The following is a 21,553-nucleotide window of genomic DNA, read 5'->3' on the forward strand; positions in this document are numbered from 1 at the left end:
TGGACAAGCACGTGAATGTCAAAAGAATTAATTTTTCTTACAAAAGCAAAAATCTATAAGGCCAGGTTCATCAATTCATCATTTAAAAATTACCTTGAGTTGAACGAATCGAAGTGGATTCTCACTGGATGTAAACGTCGCTATGGAAATACAAAGGGAAACGGAAATATAATGGGTATGTGCGCGAGCATATTGTTTTCTCAAACGTACCTGCTATCAAGATGCGTTTCGGATAAAAAGTAACCACGTGGGATTTGCTTTAGAAGAAGGCCGAAAAACCATCAAATCTCAAATACAATAATTATATGAAATGTTTACAAGTGTAAAATAAAGTTAGTTTGATGAATAATTTCTTTACTTTCTTATAGTATATACAAAATGTTTACTTCCGGTTCAATACAATATGGCTGCGCCCATGAAATTGAAAAAGTAAACAAAAAATACAAAATAACTGCACTGACAACTGTCTTGTCACTTGGCCAATAGAGTAGATCTAATGCTAATTTAAAAAACAATACATTTATTTGTTTTAGGACCCTGAGGAACAAAATGTCTCTGAGAACTAACAGGCCGGGTCGAGGGGAATCAGAAGATGATTTGTTGAAATTTCAAGAAGAATTTTTGAAGTCAAAGAAATCAGATGAACAGTCTGTGCCATCGGCTGCTTGTGTATATAATGCTGAAGGGAATGAATCAGTTTTAAAGGGGAAAAGAAAATCTGAACCTGTCAATACAAATAAAGAGTCATCTGATGAGCTCACTAATGATTGTAAGTAAGGCTTTACACTAATCTTACATTATTTTCAGTCATTTTTATGAAAATTGAAATATGAAGGTAAAAGTTTTAGTCTGTAGTAGTAGATCTATAGAATGAAATGTTTTTTCTAAAAGAAATAATCCCACAGATATATGCTTAGTATCATAATCTTCACCTATTGTACTCGTAGAGTCATCAATTTCTTTTGATTCAAGAAAATCCAATATGTTCTTGCTACCAGAATTTGTAATTTAATTTATTTTTACCTAATGTAACACTGGTCTTTATTATTCACAGCTACCAGATCTAAATTAAGAACATTTGAAACAACAAAACCAAAGTCTAAGTATAAAAATGAGAGTCAACCATTGTATGAGGTTCCAGTTAAAGGTGATCAAGATTTATTAAATGGTATGTAGACTATTGATTCAATATTTTCTTTTAATTTTTTTAAACTTCAAATGAAATTGACAAGTAATTCTTTGTTTGATTTTTATGATAAAAACTGGTGAATTTAAATTTATACAGGGAATTATTTTCCTGTTTCAGAAAAAGGCGCCCCCTTGTCAACATTCCTAACTCAAATTGTGGTAAGTAATTTTTTTTTGAAATCATGATGAGTTACATTGAAGATATTTGTGCCGGCGTATACTTAAATTCAGCAAATGCGGTTTCCTCTAGATTTTGTCTTGTCTTTTATTTTTGAATTTTTACAAATTGACATTATTTTCCTAGGAAAGAGACACCAGAAATATTAATGTTGGTCTACCACAGCAGTCAGTCAATCCCTTTCCTACTGTTTCTAAAAGAGACACATCTTTCAAGGTATGTCAGTATTAAGATATATAGAAAAAAAATTCCTGTTCAATGTCTTTGGCTCCTATAATTCCATTGTTTTTTGTAATATATTATGGTGTCACCATGGCAAATCAAATTTGACTTGAATCCTTTTATACTGTCTCTATCCTGATTGTTACTTATATTACGAAAAGTGAATTTTCAAATACAAACAAAACTTGCTTGATAATCTTGAAGAGGGAAGAGGCTTTTGCCTATATAATCCTTCTCAAGAAAATAATATAGCAAAAATACCTTTAAGATGTTTACTAACAAAGTGTTTGATATGATATAATTGTAGAACATGTTATTTTAGGTTTGATATTTCTATTTCTAATTGTAGAAAGATGTTAGCAGTAAAAAAAGAAGTATATTTGCTCAGCAGTTACAGAAGAATACAGATAAACTAGATATAGAGATGAAAGATGTCAATAGACCCAGAAAAAAGACAGGTAAGTATTAAATATCAAATCAAAGCAGGTTCTAGATGCATTTAATCTAGTAAATAAACTGGCATCATAGTTTATACTATGAAAGAAAAGTATTTGATTGAATTATTGTCATGCTTAAACTAAATATCTTTTCCCTCCCTTTACCTTATAAATGATAAAATCACAGCCTCATTCCTTTTACTCATTTATTTTTTAGCAAATGACATTTTCAGTACAACACAAAGTATTAATAAAGTATGTGAAGAAGCCTTTTAATGTTATGGACAAATATTTTCATCACTATTATAGGTTTTCAGCCATCACAAATCATTAAGGGATCAGGCCTAAGTGTATCATTTGCTGAAAAAGAACAGAAACAGATCCATGAAGAAAATGCTGCGAAACTCGCTGAAATGACAGAAGCTGATATTTTAGAAGAACAGAAGAAACTAATGGGAAGTTTAGGTCGGTACAATGTTTGCAATTTTGTATGCCTTGGGTTAATTGTAATTCAATAAGAATACTAAAATGAAATATTACATTTGAATAAAGATGTTGGGCATTTTGATTTAATAGGTGACACTGTAAACAGAGTTTTGGCATGTGTTATGTATGCAAAAAGACTTTAAGATGTGTAGAATAAGTTTTTTTATTTTTGCAGACCCCAAAATGTTGTCTTTTCTAAGAAAGAAACCTAAGGAACCAGAAAGCCAGGTACTTCAGGAAAATTTGAACGAAAAACATAAAGTAAGCTTTGATACACCCAAGGAAAAGAAATTTAATCAAGGTTAGTCTGTATCTTATATTAAAGGAACAGATAGGCCATTTTTTTTACCAATCATACTTTAATCTCAGAAACTGAAATTTTTTTAGCTAAGTCAATCAGTAATAGTGTTCACAGCTCACCATCGAAATTTTAGTCTTCAAATTCATGTTTGTCTAGAATTATCCATGTTTGAAAGTTAAAATGACGACTCGTCAATTTAAGATATATAGACAAGACATATATAGAAACTTATATTTAGTTTTACATATATACAGCATGCAAATCTCCCCAAATATTCACTACCATACTCATAGTACATATATACAAAAGAACCACATAGACTTTAAAGATGTATTGGACTATGTGCATGCTGAGCAATGTATATAGTATATACTTATCTGTAGATGATTTACCAATAAAGACAGAAGAAGATTGGGTTGGAATGGATGATATAGAATATGATAAATTAGAATGGATGAAAGAATTACCACCTATCAAAACAGATAGTGGCTTGGTTAGTAGCAAGATTTTATACGTTGAAACTTTAAAAAACAATGTTAGAACCTAACCAGCTCTTTCATCCAATCAGCATTGGTTAAAATATTTATTTAGTGGCCCATTTCACTTCCTCCTACATCTTTTTAACCTCTGAAATTTTAATATGATCTGACTATTATTAATCAATGCTTGAAACTGATCTCTTACAACTAATTATTATTTTTTTAGGGTAAACAAGCTAGATTTGATTTAAATGGTGACTTTATACCAGCTGATAAAGATATACCATTAAATCAAGGGTTACATCACCATGGTGATGAACCACAGGTGAGTATACTTGTAATTTCTGCTTTAACTTGTACTTTCTTATCAATGATACTGTTAAGATACTCCTTAGTTTTAACTAATGGCATAAATGTCAATTCTTTTCTCTTTTATTCTTATTCAGAGAGCAGGATATACATTAGAAGAGTTGTTCCATTTATCTAGAAGTTCTAATATTCCACAAAGATGTCTTGTTTTAAATGTATTGGCTAAAATCATATTAAGAGTAGGTATATCTCAACAGTAATCTTTAGCTTTAGAAAAGTATCCTGCATAACTTATTTCTTATGGTTCAAATCTTTATCTATAATATTGTGCTTGATGTGGACTTGAAACTTTGCCTTTTTAAAGTCACAAAAGTTGACATTAGTCAAATCTTGTAATCTGATAAGCAAAATTTGCATTTATGACATTTTCAAAGTTAACTTTAAATATTAACTAAGATTGAAAGATTGAGGTTGAAAAATCGTTATTGAAATGCGTGTTAAAATCCGTTTTGTATTAACAAACTCTTTGTTGTCCTTGAAATTTTTACCAGGATGTAACAGTCTATACAAACTAATAAACAATATTTATTATTATTTTCTAGGCTAAACAAGGTTTATATGCTGATAATATACAAACATCTATATTACCTACTGTCTTACAAGCTGGTGTTGTATTTTTATTCCGCTGGGCGTTAGATGATAGTTCTGAAAGTGTTCAGATGGCAGCTATTAACACACTTTATAGTCTATTATGTTGTCCACATGATGAGGTATGGTAATGATTGTTTTGTTCTTAATTTTGATTACTTAAAGCTTTTCCACTTTCATTTTCTTGAATTTGATCAAAAGTTTAGTTATTTCCTGAAAATAAAAAGAAAATGAGAGAAAATTGAATTTTATTATCTTTAATTAATAGATTTCTTTATCAACAATGTACACTGTCTTCTATGTAAAACTGTTTGTGCATAAACATTTTTTGCTTAATTGAACTAAACAGGTTGCGATGGAAACAGTGTGCTGTTGGTATCAGGGATTGATACAGCCATGTTTACCTGGTGTAGATCAAGAGATAGATGATAGTGATGAAGAAAAACCACAAGAATCTGATGATGAAATGGCTAGAAGAGATTTAGTCTTGGCTCTAATCAACAGAATGATGATTTTACCTCGATTAAAATATCTGTTGATGGAGAAAAGGTTGTCAGCTCCATCTTTAGTTCAGATATTACAGATTTTTACAAGATTATCACAACATTCTCAATCAGCTGCTTATCAGGTATAATAAATGATATTATCTGCTCTTTCTAAACCACTTGTAGAGTGGTATGGGGTATGCTTTGTCTTTTGCTCAATAGTTAATAATCTTGTGGACTTCAAATTAAAAGTTTGGACTCGTTTCATAATTGGGTCTCATTAATGTTATCTGTTTCATTGGTGAAATTCTCCAAAGCATGTACGTGGATTTTGTTATCAGCTGTTTATCATCATGGAATATTTCAACAAACTATTTTTTTCATTTGCACATTACTTATGAACTTCTTTGATTTTCTCAATCAGCTTTTTATTACTATCATTAAATTATACTTATTAAATTAAAGTATTTTGAAATGTTACAAGATGAACATTTGTATAATTCAATTTACTAGATCCATTTCTTTTACAGATTCTTCATTGTCCTGGTCTAATGAAATACATATTTTCAGAGTTTTTACCAACAACTTGGACACCCATAGGTAATAACATATCTAAAGATTATTGTGATTGACTTGAACAAATAAAATAGAACTACAATTTTACAATATAAATTCATTACCTTACTCTTATTTTTAAAGAAATGTAATCTGACGTTTTGGATTACATAACTGCATTTTGAGTCAGATTGTCATAGTAACTGCACACTTGTTTGATGGTCATCTTGAAAACTTCATATATTGTTAATGAAAGTAATGATTTTTGTTTGATATATAATATACCCATGTAAATTGTAGAAGATGAGGTTCAGATAAAGATAGTTAGAGGTTATCCTGTACCAGAAGCTTTAAAACTTATTGTATCGCTATGTAAAAACGGAAAAAACATGGCAGCCATATTGGTAAGTCACTATTAATCTATGACCATGGGTTCTTAGTTTTCCTCTTCGTAGAACAGGTTCAAGAATTGTGAACTTCTTGATTAAGACATAAATTCTTTTTACTGGGAAATTTGAAAATAAGATATATGTAAGTATTTATTCTCTTTCAGATATCAACTTATAATCTTCAAGATATTATACAAAGATATATAGCTATACCACCAAAGTAAGTTATTTAGCTTTATGTATTATATTTCTAATAACATATTCATCTATAGAATATTAAAACCCTTTATAACTGATTTTTAATAAATAATATCTTAATTATCAGTTTTGCAAGTTATGACCTATAGAAGCAATGTTATATTATATGTTATACTTTAGAGACTTACAATTACCAGAAACTCTTAGTTATAATTTACAGAAACAATGTTATATTATATGTTATACTTTAGAGACTTACAATTACCAGAAACTCTTAGTTATAATTTACAGAAACAATGTTATATTATATGTTATACTTCAGAGACTTACAATTACCAGAAACTATAAGTTATAACTTACAAAACATTGTTATATTATACTTTATACTTTAGAGACTTACAATTACCAGAAACTCTTAGTTATAATTTACAGAAACAATGTTATATTATACTTTATACTTTAGAGACTTACAATTACCAGAAACTCTTAGTTATAATTTACAGAAACAATGTTATATGTTATACTTCAGAGACTTACAATTACCAGAAACTATAAGTTATAACCTACAGAAACAATGTTATATTATATGGAAAGTCTGTTTATCTTATGGTTTAATGGATGAACTTTATTTGTAAGTTGATTAATTTCTCAACATTAAAGGGATTGTTAAAATGTTTTCTAAGAACACTGGTAGCATCACTTTGCCCAATTCCAATTTTCAATCAGACGTCTGGGGTTCCTGTAATTCCACTAAAACTAACCAATTTATGACGTCACTAACCCCAAAGTCCTTATATTTTGTCAAATTTTGAAAAAGAAGATATGACTACTGCCTGAAAATTGTTCAGATTATTGTAATTATCATAATTTCTATTTTCCAGAAATATGTATTCAGTGATAGTAGAGAAGATAAGAATAATACATCAGAATATTATAAATAATAAATATAATAACTATATGGTAATATCAACATTAGAGTCTGTATTACATGTAGCATCTATAACTTTACCTCATTCTAAATTTATCTCACAGTAAGTTTCTGCTTTTTGACGACTTCATACCTTTTTGACAAGAAGTCATGATTTTGACATGGTTTCGATTTCATATATATTTTTGTAACGAAGACATGACTCGGATTAATACAGTTTTGTAGAGAAGTCATGATTTTGACTGGATACATTTTGGTAGAGAAGTCATGATATATTTTTGTAAAGATGTCATGATTTTGATATGATATACATGATTTATATTTAGAGAAGAGGTAATGGAAGTAGAAGAAGAAGAGAGTGGTATAAATGAACCCATGATTAATTGGAGTAATATTACTGGTCTATATCAACCTATAATACAATGTTTACAACATACATTACAATATATTGGTAATCACTATCAATTTCAGGTATGTGCTCAAAAATGTTCAAAAGTCATTGTATTTGTGGACATATATAGTATCTTTTTGCACCAGTTCAATTTGAATCAAAAATTGCTATTGTTCCTGTTATTTTAGATTAACTTGATCAGCTTATAATATTTGCATCTAAAAAACTTACTGCATCAAAATATGATTAGATATGATAAAATGACAGTGAAAAGATATGGAATATAGCAAATAGAAGTAGTAAGTGTTCATGATGCACGGGCACTGAATGGAACACAACAAAATTCCTTTCAGAAAACTAGCCTTAAATTTGACACTATTTTTTAAGACTTGTTTAATATGTTTTTTATTGACACTATCTACATTTTCAAACTTTAAGATGAGTTGAATTAAGTAATGACTGGCTTTTATGAGAACATACAAAGTATTGTCTGTTTAGTTTAGATTGGTCTGAAATACTACAATAAGCCTTGATAATGATATTGATTCTGTGATTGTGTATATTTACAGAGAGAAGATTTATCAATGATAACTTGTTTAACTAATTATATAGCAGGTTATTATGAGAAAATAAAACATCAGGTAATTAAACTATAGATATTATTTCCCATAAAATTTATATTTGTATTGTATTGTACATAATGTATATTATTTGTATGTACAATAATGTATAATAAATAGTTTTTGATCAGACATATCATATATCTTAATTGTTTTTAACAGTAAATGTCAAGGTAAGGATTTAACAATAGAAAAGTTATTTAAGTTTGACAGAGACAATTTGTATTCCAGGTTGGTTATAATGCAGTAGAAACATTACAAACTATAGAGAGGTTATCTTCTGATGTATTGATACCATTTTGGAAGTCACTTGGTTTTCATTCAATATTATCAAATATCAGGTAATGATCTGTAACAATATAGCCTGATGTCATCTGATTCTTGGTTTGTCTCATTGTAAATCATAGGGAATTTCCATATTACTTTCCAGCACTTTTTGCAATAAGAGCACACACAATCTCAATGGATCTTTAATCTGCTCAACCTGTGGCACTGAGGTCTTATCTGAATGATTGGACGCTTTTTCAACATCACTGATAAAAGTTTGTGTTACGAAGATACTTTCTCAACCAGTGTGGAAATCAAACCCCTGATATTTCAGTTTCTGAGCAAGTTCTTAACAACAGTAGCACCCTCGACTGATTTTAGATAATTGGTACTGATACTTGTTCTGTTACCAAAAGTTTTTGTTGATGTGTAATGTGTAATTGAGCTAGTTAATTCAGTAAATATTTCAGTGTGTTGAAAGTAACACCTCTGGTACTATATGGAAGGCATTCCGTCTCTATATTCTTTTGTATTATCTCTAAACAATGTCAAAACTCAGTATTATATGCTTGATGTATTATAGATTTGTAGGATGTCTGTTCTGTAGACAGTAATAATAAATGTACATTGAAAGTTGTGATCAAGTTTTAAGCTGATTATAACAATCTATTTCAGTCAGTATTCCAACTTATTATCAGACAGTATTAAACATGATGAGAGAACAGAAAGTTTACCAGATTGTGGTGGTGGATGTTTAACCAACAATACAACTTTACCTATATTACAGTCCACTTCACCATTTGGTTTTCTAACTTCTTATCTTAGATTGGTGTTGATTTGTTGTAAATTACATAAAGGAATGATAGATCAGGTATTTATGACTGTGGCTTCAAAATCCTCCAGTCTAACATGACTAAGCCTACAGAATCACCTATAAGAAACTTTCTCATTCTTTGAATGTTCCTTTTGGGTACAGGTATCGCTTATTTTGAGTAAATAAATATCAATCAATGTAAAGGCACTTGTTAGATAATTTAGCAGTACAATATTTTCAATCCTCAAAACAATTTTACTGCACATGTTGTAATCGGGACAAAATCAAGTAAGAAGTTTGAGTTAAGAATTTAACTTGTAACCATTTATTCTTTTTCAAATTTCAGATGATACCAATGATAGTTAATAATGAAGATATGATAAGTTATATGAGAAATATCTGTCAAGTCAAAACAAGTACTTTACTCTTGAATTATTTTACAAGATTTGAGAATATATTTCAATACCAACTTATTAAACTATCATCTTTAAAGGTAATTTGCTAGGAAACATGTATAAAAAATTATTAGTGTGACTCAATAAAACCTCAAAGACAAAAATGAGGCACTGGATTTCTTTTTTTACTTTTTCTTGGATATTGTTTGAATATAATCAAACAAATAATAAAGTAAAGAGTTCCAATTTGGCATTGTAAAATTAAACCGTTGAATTTGTGGTAAATCTCATAATATACTCCCAAATACATAATTTATCAACTTCATATTTCAAGATATCATAAAAACTATTGTTTATTATAGGAATGTAATGAAATGAAAGTTTATCACCATGTTTCTCTACAACTACTAATTAGATTACAATATGGTGATGAATATATTATACATGATTTATTATCATTTATTGTCTTTTCTTCACAATATTTAAGGTAAAGACCTCTTGACTTTATTTTTGTATTCATGTATTCTTGTGCATCAACATATTATGACTGTGCACTAGCTGCTGGACTTGGGATCAATAGAGAAAAAGGAAAGTCTAATTTTGGTTTTAAAACTGAGATTTGATCTAAGTTTTTTTCTTGACTTTGGGCCTTGTTGACTTATCTGCTAAGTTGTCTTGTCTCATCTTATGTTGTCCAACAGATTCATTGTTATCCATACTATTTCTAAACTTTTTTACAGTGAATACCGTACAACAGATGAAAGTTTACAGTCCATGGCCGATCTGCAACTAACAGACGTTAAAAAATTAAAGAGTGCCACTCAAGAGGAGGTTACTCTTGTGACTAAACAATTGATAGAAACAGCAAGAAATAATCTGTTATCTGGAAGCATAAGAAATGTGTATCTCACATTATTTAGTGGAAAAGAGAAAGTTAGTGCTAAATCAAGGTAAAAGGTACAGTTATTCAAGAAGAGCCACAGATAAAAATTATAAGCCAGGGTTTGGCTGTTTGATGCTTTCAGGATGTTTGCTACCATTACATTCACATCCAAGTTTTTTAAAACTTCAATTCTATTTTAGAGCCAGATTTGGTAATAATCCAACTCAGATAGATAATTTGGTTACCAATAAAATAGACAATATACTACCACAAGACTGGATGTTCTTACCCCTGGTAGAATTATATAACCAGTCTTCACTCAAGTAAGTATCTTGGACATTATCAAGAAATAAGAAATATATTATCAGAACGAGAATAAAAACTCAGTATTCATATCTGTAGATTTGGGTTAGTTATACGCTCAGGTGATAAGTATTATGTGTTATGTAAATTAACAGTAATTATTGCATAATTTACCTTAGGAAATGTTCAAATTGAATAAATATCCAAACACTGTAAACACAAAATTTTACTTCTTAAAGATCTAATTGTAGTATATTTTATTAATGATTTAACCATTCACCTATTTTAATTTTTGAATATTTATTATAGGGGATCTCACTTTCAAGATCATATGCCAGTAGAGAATATTAGAATGGTATCTACTGTATTACAATGGATCTATTTATTAGAATGTGAGAGGCTAGAAATATTAAGATCTATCACTATTAGTATCAAATTATCCAGAATAATGTGTGTCTTTCTGGCAGGTTGGTAACTATAATTATAATCTTCCAGGTTAATCAAATTTGCATAGTTTGCAGGTATAAGGTCTTAGATGGCAGTTATGATGGGTGTGGCGCCAGGCAGGGTATGCTTGCTCTTCTAATGAAATATTTATGATTGATATACTTCCTCATGTGAAAAGTTCATTATCTGATACCAATGTTTTGGTAAAATGTTGTTTCATATTTGGGTTTATTTATGACATAATTTCATCATTAAAAATGATTTCATTGGTCTTTTTAATTTGCCCTTTTTTGATGAATGGTCAAACTGCACATGTCCAACAATGATTTGAATAAAAACCTATACAACAAAACAATAGCTTTATTATAACTATTTATTCTTCTAATTGTTATTCTATTTTTCTATGTTTTTTTTGTTTTTAGGCAACGATTTATTTCTGGAGAGATGTATAAGAAGCTATTTAGCAGCTTTATTGAGAGAATATAGTAAACCTGTCTTATTACAACAAATAGATTTCACTCTAGCAATACCTGGCTTACTTTCTTTTTATGATTTGTAAGTTCTATTTTTTTTATTTTAGAAAATATTAAGATTACTCCTTCAATTTGTATGTAAATCATAAACAAATGATCCCACACTTCTGCAGCATAAAGACAAAAAAAACTTCAGACCACAGTTAATTAGAATTATCTCCCTTTGACCATGATAATGTGTGATCAGCCATATTTTATAGACCAAAGAATGTTAACAATTTAGGTAATAAGATTTATGGAAAGGCAACTTAGTTGGACATGGAAAAAAGAAATGTCAAAAAGAATAATTTTTTATTGCATGGTTGACTGAAATTAAAGCTCTCATTTCATATTTTTGGCTACTCTGTCAAACCATTATATTATTTCATTATAGATATCAGTCATTATTAGAACAGTATGGAGCAGTATCATTTGGTGATTCAGTGTTCTGTAGTTATATATTAATACCATTACAACAACATCACTCTATAAACTATAGACAATCATTATGGAGTGAACATCTAGATGCTCTCAGAGCAGTAATAATATCAACTGATGAGGTAGGTACTCAGCTTCAGAATTTGTGTGCATATTTGGCTGAATATTTTTGATGTTATCAATTTTCCTGTTTTGAAAAAAATATTGTTGAGAGATATTTTCATTTAAATTAAGTTTTATCAGATAATTATGGTAAATTGTTTCATGGCTGTATCTCTATTATATAGAGCGAGAAATTAGTACTTGTATTTTCTTTTCACAAGTAATATTCTTGATAAGGGGGAGACTATTGCAATCTGTTCAGTTGATATCACAAAATTACCTCTCTTCGACCACATGGCTGCTGATTTTTAAGAAATTACCTCTTTGAAAATTTTTTTGGAGAGTATTTTGATGATTCCTCTCTCATTAGATTATATTTAACCTCATTTTTGATTCATTGTTCTCAAAGAAACTCTTTTATGTATATTTCAGTTGTTATTGCCTATAGAGAGATTTTTAGAACCAGATGAAAGTGACATTAGTCTAATACAGATATATTGGGTTCAACTAACACAACTGATACAACCAGTTAGAAACCCCTTGTTATATCTTATAGCTGTACATCATATTAATAGATTTCTATATTATACACAAGACCACCAACATCAAACATTCAGACACACGTTATGGTCCTGGGTTAAAGGATTAAAATCTGAGGTAGGGCTTTTACTGATTTTCAAAGGATTTTCTAAAGCATTGCAAAGGTTTAATTGTATTTTTTAGTCATTAAGGCTTATTTTCAATGCTACTAGAATAATCATTTTTCTGACTGGGCATCATGAAAGTTTTAATATGTTCTTTTGTCTAGTCACAAAATCTTTTTATTTCATGATATTGGCTTTTCTTTTTTCAGTCGTTGAAGAAAGCTGTGATATTTTATAAGAAATATAATCAAGATTGTGAATACTCTATGGAAATTTATACAGATTTACCATCCAATAGACAATTAGTTTATAATGAGTATATCAACAATTAGATGAGAAAGAAATCGTGTTTTATATGTTACAGTTTATCTTATTAAGTGTGATATTTGTATATAAATTATGTAATGTATGTAATTTCTAATCTTTCAACACAAAAGCAGTCATTAGAGTTCATTCAATGTTATTAGTCCACACAGAAAATTTTACGGCAGTGAATCAGCCAAATATTGCCAGAATAAAATTTAATAGAAATTTCATCAATATGCATAGGATTGCCTCTCATTCATGGACAAAGGAAAATGGTAACAGATATAATTAAAAAGAAGAAAAAAATTGATTGATAATGAAGATTTTCACATTAGGAAGTTTACAAAAAAAACACCAAAGATTGGAACATTTAATGACAAAGTAAACACAATTTGTTACAACAAAGACAATTTATTTATAGAATTCATGTTCTGTTTCATCTTTCTTGATGTTATTCTTATATCCTTTCTCAAAATCTTTAGCTAATACAACATATCTATTTTCACGTACAGCCTGCATTCCAGCCTGAAATTATAGATCATAATAAAATAATTCACATGTATAACAAAAACATCTTAAAGGAATTGAAGAAGCTCAAAATCCCTGGCTGATGTCAAGCACAATTTGGAATCATTTACGTTTGGAGACCCTATTTTTGACACTCTGGCACTCTATAGAGAGTTCTGAATAGGTTCTGTCTATTCCATTTCTGGCCGGAATCAAACTGTTGAAGCAGATATGTCACATTTAAAATTTTTCCATCCATTTCATATTGCGTCGATTTTCTTTCCTACCTCTTGACATATGGCATTGATGTCAGCACCACTAATTTTATCAGGTCTAGCTACATAATCTTCTAAATCTACTTCTTCACTTAAATTCATTTTAGCTGTTATAGTAGAAAATATCAAACGTTTCTGTCGTCTGTCAGGTAGAGGGAATTCTATCTTTCTATCCAAACGTCCAGGACGTAATAAAGCAGGATCTAATGTATCAGCTCTGTTGGTAGCCATAATAACCTACAAATAAACAATATGATAAGGTTTTCGACACATTCACCATGAACACGAATCATGCTTATTGGTTCAGCATTTTTTTTATTTGAAGAACACATTAAAAAAGCTTCCAAGACGAGGAAAGAAATTTATGAAGGATATCTTACCTTGACATTAACTGTTTGATCAAAACCATCCATTTGATTAAGTAATTCTAACAAAATTCTTTGCACTTCTCTGTCAGCTGTAAGTAATGAAGGTAGAAATGAAAATGGTATTCTAACAACAATGAGGTGCCAGGAAATCAGGAAATCTATCAACCAACATACTGTCAATATTTTTCAGTATAATAGTATCTATCTATAGCTAGGCCAACTGGGATAACTATTAAAAATGTATTCAAAGTCTGAGATAAGATCACTATGCCCTGGAAGTAGGCAAGGTAAAAGTCTTGAGACACTCTTTAAACTCTTGTATATCTGAGACTCAACTTTATTGTAATAAACAACTCACCTCCTGTTTGAGCATCAAATCTTTTGGTAGCTATTGCATCAATTTCATCAATAAATATAATAGCTGGTGCATTTTCTTTAGCTAATCTGAAAACATCACGTACCATTCTAGGTCCTTCACCTAAATATTTCTGTACAAACTCAGATCCTACTACTCGGATGAATGCAGCTGAAAGAACAATATAGATTTAGATCACCTTCAATACTTATACATCATATACTGAATAATTCATCACCAGAAACAAAGATTTCCCTATCAATGAAAGGTAAGATAATTACTAATGCTATTGTTAAAGTTTCACATTCACCTTACCATGATTCAAAAGATAGAAATTCCGAACATAAACATTCTGGATGCGTTTGTATTTGCCAAAATTCACACAACAACCTGTTAACTAACCTGTTGTATGATGAGCTACAGCTTTAGCTAACATAGTTTTACCACAACCTGGTGGTCCAAACATTAATACACCACGTGGTGGATCAATACCAATCTGTTTATACAGTTCAAAATGTGTTAGTGGTAACTCGACAGCTTCTCGAACTTCTTGTTTCTGTATATCCATACCACCAATATCTGCATATTGTATGTCTGGCTTCTCATCTACAAATAGTCAATATATTTGCACAATACAGTTAAGTTCATTATGTGAGCCAACAAATTCCTTGTTATACTTAATATGGTGATAATTTGATTTAAATGAGATAAATTTTTAATTAGCATCAATCAAAAAATAACTTTATTGAAATTGTTTTATGGAAAAAAATTACTATAAGAAATATATTGATAAGTCCCAGAAGATATTAATGGTGATGAAATCAGTATTTACAGCTGTGGATGAAATGCTACTTTTGAGTTTGCTTGAATACTTACCAGCAGACAGCATAGTAATACTGCTATCAGCTTCAGGTGGTAAAACATCTACTAAAGCATTACTATGTTTATGTAGAGCTACACTAGCAGATGGTTTGAGTAATTCTCTATCTATTGTTGATAATATTCTTACATAATAATTAGAACCTAAAATACATAATATAATAGATTATAATTCATTATTGTACTAATGAGAATTGTAAAAAAATTCTTATAATTCAATCAAATATAATTTACATCTCATTGCACATGAGCTTAAAGAAAAAGATTCGAAAATTGATCCCCGTGCAAATAAAACAAAATTTCAAGAATCCCTTTGAGTTTCTGCAATTTAAAAAGGTTTCATTAATTCCTGTAGTTTTTAAATTAATAACTTTAGAGAAATCTCTTCCAATATTTTATAAATTTACCTGTAGTCGATCCAACTATACCATTATTTTGATCAACAGCTTCTAGAAACTGACCAATAACAAGTGGTACACTCTGTATTCTCTTGACTTCTTCTTGGGCATGCAGATATTCTTTCTTTAAATTCTTTTGTTCATCCTTTATATATTCTTCTTGAACTTCTAAAAATTCTAGCTGTCTTTGAAGTTTCTACAATAAATACCAAGAGAATTGACATAGCTGATAGCTAAAAATTGATTTAAATTGAAAAGCAAAGATCTTCAGCGAATTTTTATGTATTGTAACATATTCAGCAAGGCTGTTTCAAACTAAATGATTTATACAAAAAAAAAGAGAATGTGAACCTTGTATTTGATATAAAGATCTTCCATATCGACTGATAATGGATCAGCATTGTTCACTCCTTGACCAGTTGTTGGTCTTGAGTCTGTTATCATGGAATCCTCCTGAAATACAGAAAATGACATTTAAATTTCAATCTTGCTTTCAAAGTATTTGTATGTGAGAAAGCTTGATCCTTTCATTTTCGATATTTTCGTAGTCTTAGTCTGAGTCTAGCGTCTACTTGGTAACTTTAGTCTTTGACCTAGGCCATTGTGGATTGTGATTGTGCATTGAAGTCTAAAGCAATCACTTCAACTTGTAAATTTAAACTCAGACATCAGGTCCCCAGAACTTCTGACCGTCGTATATTTATTTTAATCTAAGGATTTTAAAGAATGATGAAGCAAAATTCATAATTTTATATCGATAGAATCCAGTAGAAAATGTTATGATTGATACACTATGTCACAGAATCAAACTAAAAAGTCAAGAAAACTAAGTAACGTCAGGGAAATATAATGGGAAGCAGATTGGGTTGTAATTTACAACTACGGGTGACAAAATTAAGAACCTTTTCAGATACGGCAAGTCCGATTTCCTCCATTTTGCTTGGTTTCCTAATATTAAAGAATATCTTATGTAGTCTCTGACACTCAGACTTCGCCTTATGTTCGACGATGATGCAGACAAAGTGAGACCGGATGATAGAGGCTTATTGGATTCTGTAGAGTGTTCAACCAACGAAAGAAAATCGCATCACATTATTGTCTCATGAACTTGGAGCAAAAAGAAGTCGAACTTTGTAGAAAAATCTTGTAGAAAAATCAAAAAAATCGGGAGACAAAGAAATTTGGCGTATTTTGATTTCAAGCAAAACAAGCAAGTTTGGAGTTTGTACGCAGCTGCCACTTTGCCTTCCGCGGAGCTGGAATTCCTGTCACGTGATGAACACAATTGTGTTGTTGTGGAGAGGTCGCCATGTTAGATAGCTGTCAGAATAATCAATGTCAATAATTAATGTTGAATTTAACGATGGATTTTAACTTTTATGTTTTGATTTTGTCAGCAACGATAGAAAGCCATGTTGGACATTAAATCTACCCGTAAAGTGTTGTTACTTGCGGTTGGATTACCGTGTTATTTAGGTTAATGGCTAGTAAAGTTCAAGTTGCTAAGTTCCCGTCGGCACTGCATGACTTCAATGATCTTGAAAGAGCCCGCATGAAACCACGATCAAAAGGAGAATGGAATATGGATGAGGATGATGTATTAGATGGCTTATACGATGATAGTTTTGCCTCAAGAGTAGAAATCTTGGAACAGTTGTTATTAACTGTCAAACATAATGGGGGCAGACTACCCTATCATGACCAGCTTTCAATATTTCAAGGATTAGCCCAAGCCTTATCAGCAGAACACTGGGAAATCAGATTGAAATGTACACAGTTGATTCACGAGATCATCCCAAACTTGGGAGAAAATTTGGATACCTGTATGGGTGTTGTCATGAAAAGACTTTTACCAAATATTGGTGATACTAAGATTTCTGTGAGAAGAGCTGTTATTCAGTCACTTCATGTTTATATGATTCATGTTCAAGATCCCACTATATTTTTGCATAATATTGTGCAGATAGGGCTTGAAAATGATAACCCAAAAGTACGGAGGGAAACTATTAATGCCCTGCCAGTCCTTTTGACAAGAGAGTTTTCGCATTTGAATTTGTATGAAGTAACACAAAGTTTGGCAAAAAAATTGATAGATTCATCTGTTGAAGATAATTTGAGGGATCCATCCCTTTTTACCATGAAGAAAATAGAGGAGTTAGTAGGTGATCCAGAGTTTAATACTTATCTTCAGCGTTTAGCAGCTCCAATCAGAAGATATTATCTCCAACTAACAGAAAGAGAAGATGAAATTAGAAAACCAACACCAAAATCAATTTCAGAATATTCGTATAGTGCTCCAGCCAGTTCACGAGAACAGCGGGTCATGGGTATGTCATCAAGAGAAAATTCAGAAAGAAATGGATATCAATATGAACCACGTCAGACTGGTGCATCTGCTAAGTATATGGATAGTTTAGAATTTGGCATCATCTCTAGTCAGCTAATGAATCGCTTGAATGATCAGGATAATTTTCGTGTGAGAGCTCAAGCTGTTGAAGAGTTGAAGAGTATTGTTGGTGGATTGATTGCAAGTGATTTACAACATCAGCTTGTTCCCCATATGATAGCATTTATCAGTCTTTTGAACAATTTATTAGATGATCCCAATTTTAAAATCACAACAGTAACGCTTGAAATTCTATGCCTGACAGTTGAAAAACTTGGGTCTAATGTGAAAATGTTTCTGAAGCCATTGGTTTTGGCATTATCTAAAAGGATGGGTGACACTAAAATAGTTGTTCGTCAAGCTGTAATGAAGGTTGCAATGAAACTGATGCAGAGTTATTGTGCTCATCCAGTACTAATTGTAATTTGTGAAAATCTTCATCATCGCAACTCTCGCGTCCGGCAAGAAGCAATAAATATCGTAATAGCTGCATTAATGACATTTCCAAGTTATGACTTTGCTTTGTCTGATATCTGTGAAGTTGTTGGACCATCTCTAACTGATCCGAAAAGGCAAGTCAGACAAGCTGCTTTGGAATGTTTTGCAGCTTTGGCACAAGCCATGGGTGCAGGCAGATTACAGCCATTAGTGCAAGCTGTTGATAATGTTGAACTTAATACTGAGAGAGAAGGGGAAGGATTAATGAGTGCTGTTCAAGCAAGATTAGCAAGGAGACAGTTACCAAGATTAAATGTTGATGGTCTTGTTGAATATGCTACACCTATTCCATCTTCAGCAACTCATAGACCCCCATCAAATCAAAGTCAAGGAGCTGACATGGATTGGATTTTGGCTGTGGGAGGCGGAAATGGTTCAGCTCGATCTACTCGAGCTGAAGTAATGGAAATTGAGTCTGCAGTTTCTTCTGCTAGATCAACCCCATACACATCTGATCAGAAACCTAATGTAAGGAGATTTATGAGTGCTGGAAAGGGAAGAAATAGATTACCCTGGGAGAATGATGATATTGGTGGAAAAAGAGTTTATGACAGCATGAGCTTACCTGCCTCATCCTCTTCTGTAAGTAGACTTGATTTTCTGGATATTTCGCACATGGTTTTTTCTACTCCCAGAACTTTTTTCAGTTTTTTTTTTTACAGAATAGAATTAGAAAACGGTTACTGATACCGTAGCAATTTAAAGCTTAATTTTCCTCGTGGTTGCACACGTTAGGTTTGAGTTTTGGAGTGGGCTTGAAAATTATTTTATTTTTCTACCAATGTCCAGTACCCTTTACAAAATTATCAAAGTCTATTCCTAATGGATTAAGTACATTTTTCTTCTCCTGCCTTTTATCTTTTTTTTTTAATTCGACATTCTGTTATTCAGAATTTTTTTTTAGGTCAAAGACCTGGCAACTTCCTTCGCTTGAAAGCCATAGATAGAAAACAAAGCATTTAAATCAATATGATATAGAATTCATCTCAAATCTTACATTACTATACAATACAACTGACTGCCAGAGATCTATATTAGGCTTCTCTAGTGAATATTTTATATTGCTGTATGGTTGGTAGATTATGAACCTATAGCAAGGATCGGCAGTGTTAAACAGTCAAAGAGTGTCAATTGTTTACTCTCCATATTGTTTATATTTTAAAGGGGTTGAAAAGAGGTTTTCTAAACTTTTAAGTCAGAAGTCTGAGGTTCTAGCAATACACTTTCGATATTGATATGGATGTAATAAAGTATAAAGCACTCTGATTTATGTCACGATTGAGAGATGATTCTCCAAAATTAATGACCAAAAAATAGGCATTAAATGTCTGGTCATAGAGAGTGACGATATTACTTCTCAGAGGATCTGGGTAGGACCACAGTTGTTGTCTGACTTGACCAAAACATCAGATCTGCATCTATTCCACCTTTTGATAGTATATTTTGACAGCTATCGACTGGAGTAGAGTCAGAAAAACTACACCTCCAAAGATGCGTTATTTCTAATATTTCTATCAGGTGACTCTGTGACCCTTGAACTTTTGGTTATAAATGGCCAGAGAAATCAGTTTGGTCACAAAAACAAAATTGATGAGACCACAGACGTGACAGTGTTGTAGGGGAATAAGGATTGTATGACTGAACTTGAGTTGTGGAAAAATCTTACAAATCATTGCCTAGTTTTTCTGTCTTTATACCAGCTGACAACTCAAAATAACAATCAGAGGCTGGAATAGGGGCAAATGTTTCTATTATCTGAAACGATGTTAGATAAGTGCTATTCAAAAAAAGGATTTAACTGTTTACTGACTGCGTGGGTGACGGTATTGAGCCCTTTGTGCTGATGCTCGTTATTTTTTCAATCCCTAAAATTTTTTACAAGTTGATATAAATGAAAGATCTGGTTTTTACAACATAAATATTTTGATTTTTATTTGAATTATTTCCTAGAATATGACCTTGATAAGATAGTAAACAATATAGGAGATGATGTCTGTGTGTTTATGTATAATTGAGTAGCTGCTTGGCGACTAGTCTTGATTATATAAACAATCATATTAGATAAACTGATTGAAAACTATCCTGTTAAATTTGATTGTAAACTATATTATATTATGTATTGATCTGATAGAAAAGGATAATGAAGCTTGAGGGTATGAGGATGGTGAAGATAATGTACCATACCATAATTATGTAGTATACCATACTTATGTTACTATAGAATTATCCATCGCTTGTTCTTCATATCACCATTGTATTATAATTTGCTGTTAGATAACATTCATTCAACAGTTCTAGATAGGGCTGGTATTGATTATCAAATTCAGATTGATTATCTAGGGCAGGCTATCAATCAGTTGTCACAAAATTTTTTAACTGAGATATCTTTTAAATACCGGTACTAAGTGAAAAGCACTTCCTAAATGGAAACTTTGTAGAAGAGATAATTGATAATCTAAATTGTAAATTCATACCCGACCCTAGTTTAGAAGATAGCAGTATGACTGTAGGTGAAATATTTCATGCTGGAAATAGTTGCTACTCTTTCAAATTTATAAATTAAACCTTCCATTGGTCTGTTATGTTACCTTTTCTGCCAGACTTTCAAGGCTTGAAAAAAGTGTCCGGACACGAACATTGTCCGGTACAATTTCGGCAAATTTCTGGTACAATTTCGTTTGAGCTGGACATTTTTTTTTGTGTTGAAAAGATTGTGAATTATGAGCGATTTTGACTGTTAATATTGCCAATAGACGTCAAAGTTGTTTGTGGGCTTTATCGTTCCCCGAGAGTCACCGGGATATATATATAATCCCTATGGCCTTATTGAATGACGTAAACTATTCTTAGCTAGTTGTTAACCTGTATTGCACTTGCAGGTGAGGAAACGGCGAATTTCAGTCCTAAATTGATGGGTTCTAAATGCAATTTTTTCAACTGAAAATACCACATTTTTTTATGC

General features: G+C 31.1%; 3 protein-coding genes across 3 annotated transcripts; 2 read left to right on the forward strand and 1 right to left on the reverse strand.

The window, feature by feature from the left end:
* Nucleotides 1–549: 549 nt before the first annotated feature.
* LOTGIDRAFT_156763 (hypothetical protein) lies at nt 550–12,951 on the forward strand (the record flags this gene model as incomplete). Its single annotated transcript, XM_009048039.1, has 30 exons — nt 550–769; nt 1,055–1,168; nt 1,307–1,347; nt 1,493–1,582; nt 1,938–2,046; nt 2,335–2,490; nt 2,687–2,812; nt 3,196–3,305; nt 3,518–3,616; nt 3,738–3,839; nt 4,203–4,370; nt 4,598–4,876; nt 5,264–5,333; nt 5,589–5,692; nt 5,842–5,897; nt 6,339–6,506; nt 6,757–6,906; nt 7,130–7,274; nt 7,764–7,835; nt 8,046–8,155; nt 8,757–8,952; nt 9,242–9,388; nt 9,653–9,777; nt 10,031–10,240; nt 10,374–10,496; nt 10,786–10,943; nt 11,346–11,478; nt 11,830–11,995; nt 12,408–12,632; nt 12,829–12,951. The coding sequence occupies 30 exons, from the start codon at nt 550–552 to the stop codon at nt 12,949–12,951; spliced, it is 4,095 nt and encodes a 1,364-aa protein (XP_009046287.1).
* LOTGIDRAFT_212332 (hypothetical protein) lies at nt 12,931–16,653 on the reverse strand. Its single transcript, XM_009048040.1, has 9 exons — nt 16,610–16,653; nt 16,059–16,160; nt 15,717–15,903; nt 15,307–15,453; nt 14,833–15,036; nt 14,434–14,601; nt 14,088–14,164; nt 13,720–13,944; nt 12,931–13,450 (listed from the first exon to the last, which is right to left on the reverse strand). Exons 1-9 carry the CDS (start codon nt 16,640–16,642, stop codon nt 13,337–13,339), a joined length of 1,257 nt encoding a protein of 418 aa, XP_009046288.1. The 5' UTR covers nt 16,643–16,653; the 3' UTR covers nt 12,931–13,336.
* Nucleotides 16,654–17,029: 376 nt separating this feature from the next.
* LOTGIDRAFT_185560 (hypothetical protein) lies at nt 17,030–19,110 on the forward strand (the record flags this gene model as incomplete). The annotated part of the gene is made up of 1 exon (XM_009048041.1): nt 17,030–19,110. A coding segment is annotated over exon 1 (1,923 nt), but the record flags the coding sequence as incomplete, so codon positions are not given.
* Nucleotides 19,111–21,553: the final 2,443 nt, after the last annotated feature.

This window comes from Lottia gigantea (genome assembly GCF_000327385.1).
Source record: "Lottia gigantea unplaced genomic scaffold LOTGIsca_12, whole genome shotgun sequence".
NCBI classification, from domain to species: domain Eukaryota; kingdom Metazoa; phylum Mollusca; class Gastropoda; family Lottiidae; genus Lottia; species Lottia gigantea.